Genomic DNA, 2,702 nt, shown 5'->3' on the forward strand with positions numbered 1-2,702 from the left:
GCTCAAATTAAAGATAAAACCCCACAAAACACAGTCTACCATCTATATATACTCACAGCATGATTAAATTAAAATATACATTAATGTTCAGAAATATTTACACCAACGCTGTAAATTCAGCCAAATTTTCACCAATAACAGCCAAAACACAAGAATAAACAATATATCCTTAAATTTTTCAGAGCATTAACATTCCACACAGCTTATAAAACCACCAGCAGTGAAAAATATTTGTTTTTCTCTCACATTTGATGCATATTTGTCCTCAAATATGATGAAATTAGCGACTCAAAATGGCCGACCGGAAGTCTTTTTATCCAAATAATTTTACTTCTCCTGGCCACAAAAATCCCTCTTCCATGTCTTGAAGCACACGAAACACTTAATAAAAAATATATTTTCATCTTATCAGCAGGTTTAGTCAGATAACTGGACAAAAAACAGTGGAAAACAATGTTTTCCTGTGAGCATTAGCTTCCTTCCTTAGCATAATAACACTGCCGAAACATGGCCGCCTCCACTGTGTTATCATCTTCCATCACTAACAAAGTTCCCACCCCCTCTATTTATACATTAAAGGAAACGTACGATGATTGGCTACACAGCTGTGGYGTCAGAACGAAGCTCAGAGCTGATTGGTTGATTCTACAGTCAATCAAAGCTAAACAGACGAAAACCAGAAGTTGGTCACCACTGATGTGTTATTGGACCTAGACAGGCGAAACTTGAACCCAGTTGGTCAAATGAGGTGTCAATCAAAAGAGGGCCTAGACGTCAAGTTTGACTCATTGCACACGGACACAGGTTGAACAGGAAACAGAAATAATACTTCAAAATAAAACGAATACAGAATGTTAACAACAGTCTTTGTTAGATAAAGTTTAGATTTGTCAAACACTATCCTCGTTGTTCTCCCTCAGGACCGAGGCTACTTTGAGGAGCTGATCACCATGCTGGAGGCCGCYCTGGGCCTGGAGCGGGCTCACATGGGCATGTTCACAGAGCTGGCCATCCTTTACTCCAAGTTTAAACCCCAGAAGATGAGGGAGCATCTGGAGCTGTTCTGGTCCAGAGTCAACATCCCAAAGGTCCTGAGAGCAGCGGAGCAGGCTCACCTGTGGGCCGAGCTGGTCTTCCTCTACGACAAGTACGAGGAGTTTGACAACGCCATCATCACCATGATGAACCATCCAACAGACGCTTGGAAGGAGGGCCAGTTCAAAGATATCATCACCAAAGTATGCTTTCATCAAAGCACGGGAAAATTAACATGCTTCAAAATGGTTTTATGGCCACTAAAATAAATATGAACATAATGCAGTGATTTATAAACAAACTGTGTTTTGTGTAGTTTTACTATCATTAAATGACTTTATATTTTTATTGCTGTAACTTGACCCACTCTCCTGTGCAGGTGGCCAATGTGGAGCTGTACTACAAAGCCATCCAGTTCTACCTGGAGTTCAAGCCTTTGTTACTGAACGATTTGCTCATGGTTCTGTCTCCGAGACTGGACCACTCACGTGCTGTCAACTACTTCAGCAAGGTCCGTCCAGCTCAGCCAGTAAGAAAAGATCTTAAAGTTTAAACTGGGGTTTTCACTGGACTGGTTTGTTTGTTACCAGGTGAAGCAGCTGCCTCTGGTCAARCCCTACCTGCGCTCAGTCCAGAACCACAACAACAAATCAGTCAATGAAGCACTTAACAACCTCTTCATCACAGAGGAGGACTATCAGGTGAGGCTTTAACTGGGTTTGAAGTTTGATTTATAAAATGTGTTTTTAATAGATTATTTATGTCACTTGTTCCAGGCACTGAGGACATCAATAGATGCTTATGATAACTTTGACACCATCTCACTGGCCCAACGCATGGAGAAACACGAGCTGATTGAGTTCAGGAGAATCGCTGCCTACCTCTTCAAAGGCAACAACCGCTGGAAACAGAGTGTGGAGCTCTGCAAGAAAGACAAGCTGTATAAGGTACTCCTGTTTTCTACAGTATGTAACGGTTGGTTTGACAGGTTCACATTAAAGACGAATGTCAAAGAGGTCAAAACTGAACTTGAGAAAATGCATTTCCTGTTAAAATGTTAGTGTGGATGCTGAAAGCTTTAATGAGCTAAAGTTTAATGCAAATTCAATGAAAGGTGAAAGAATAAAGGCATGACTTTCTTACATTTGCAGAAATAAGTTGATAGAAACACAAAAAGTAGAAAGTATAGCTGAAATATAAAAAAAGCTAAAATTAGCAGCAATTAGAAGCAACAAGTTGTAAAAAAATTTAAATGAGCAGAAAAAAGGACAAAAGTGGTAATTTGTTGTAAAATAGCTAAAACTGCCAAAATTTTCAGTAAAACAGCTCAAGTGTAGCTGAAAATATTTTAAAATACACAATGAAGCATAAGGAGCACAAGTTTGCTGAACTTAGCAGAAACTAGAGAAATTGCATTTCCTGTGAAAATGCTAGTGTGAATGCCTGTTGCTGAAAACGTAAGCTGAAAGCTGCTGAAGAAGCTGAAACTGACCTGGACATATTTTGTAAGTCAAGCTTGAAAAGCTGAAAGAAGCAAATAAAAAGCCTAAAAACGTAAAAAGGAGCAAAAATATAGCTGAATTAGCATAAAAAGCTAAAGGCTAAATTAGCTGAACAAAGCAGAAAGCAAGCATAAACTAGACATGGGTTTTTACGATGTAAAAACA

The 2,702-nt window shown here is 39.2% G+C and overlaps 1 protein-coding gene across 1 annotated transcript in view; it reads left to right on the top strand.

Moving 5' to 3' along the window:
* LOC106525909 (clathrin heavy chain 1) overlaps positions 1–2,702 on the top strand; it is a gene marked incomplete at its 5' end in the record, with an annotated part of 22,807 nt that overhangs the window by 15,092 nt on the left and 5,013 nt on the right. Inside the window, 4 exon segments of the mRNA XM_014020293.1 lie at positions 921–1,238; positions 1,415–1,546; positions 1,626–1,736; positions 1,812–1,982. Of these exon segments, the coding sequence (XP_013875747.1) occupies positions 921–1,238; positions 1,415–1,546; positions 1,626–1,736; positions 1,812–1,982 (732 nt within the window).

Source organism: Austrofundulus limnaeus, unplaced genomic scaffold (genome assembly GCF_001266775.1).
Source record: "Austrofundulus limnaeus strain Quisiro unplaced genomic scaffold, Austrofundulus_limnaeus-1.0 Scaffold247, whole genome shotgun sequence".
NCBI classification, from domain to species: Eukaryota; Metazoa; Chordata; class Actinopteri; order Cyprinodontiformes; family Rivulidae; genus Austrofundulus; species Austrofundulus limnaeus.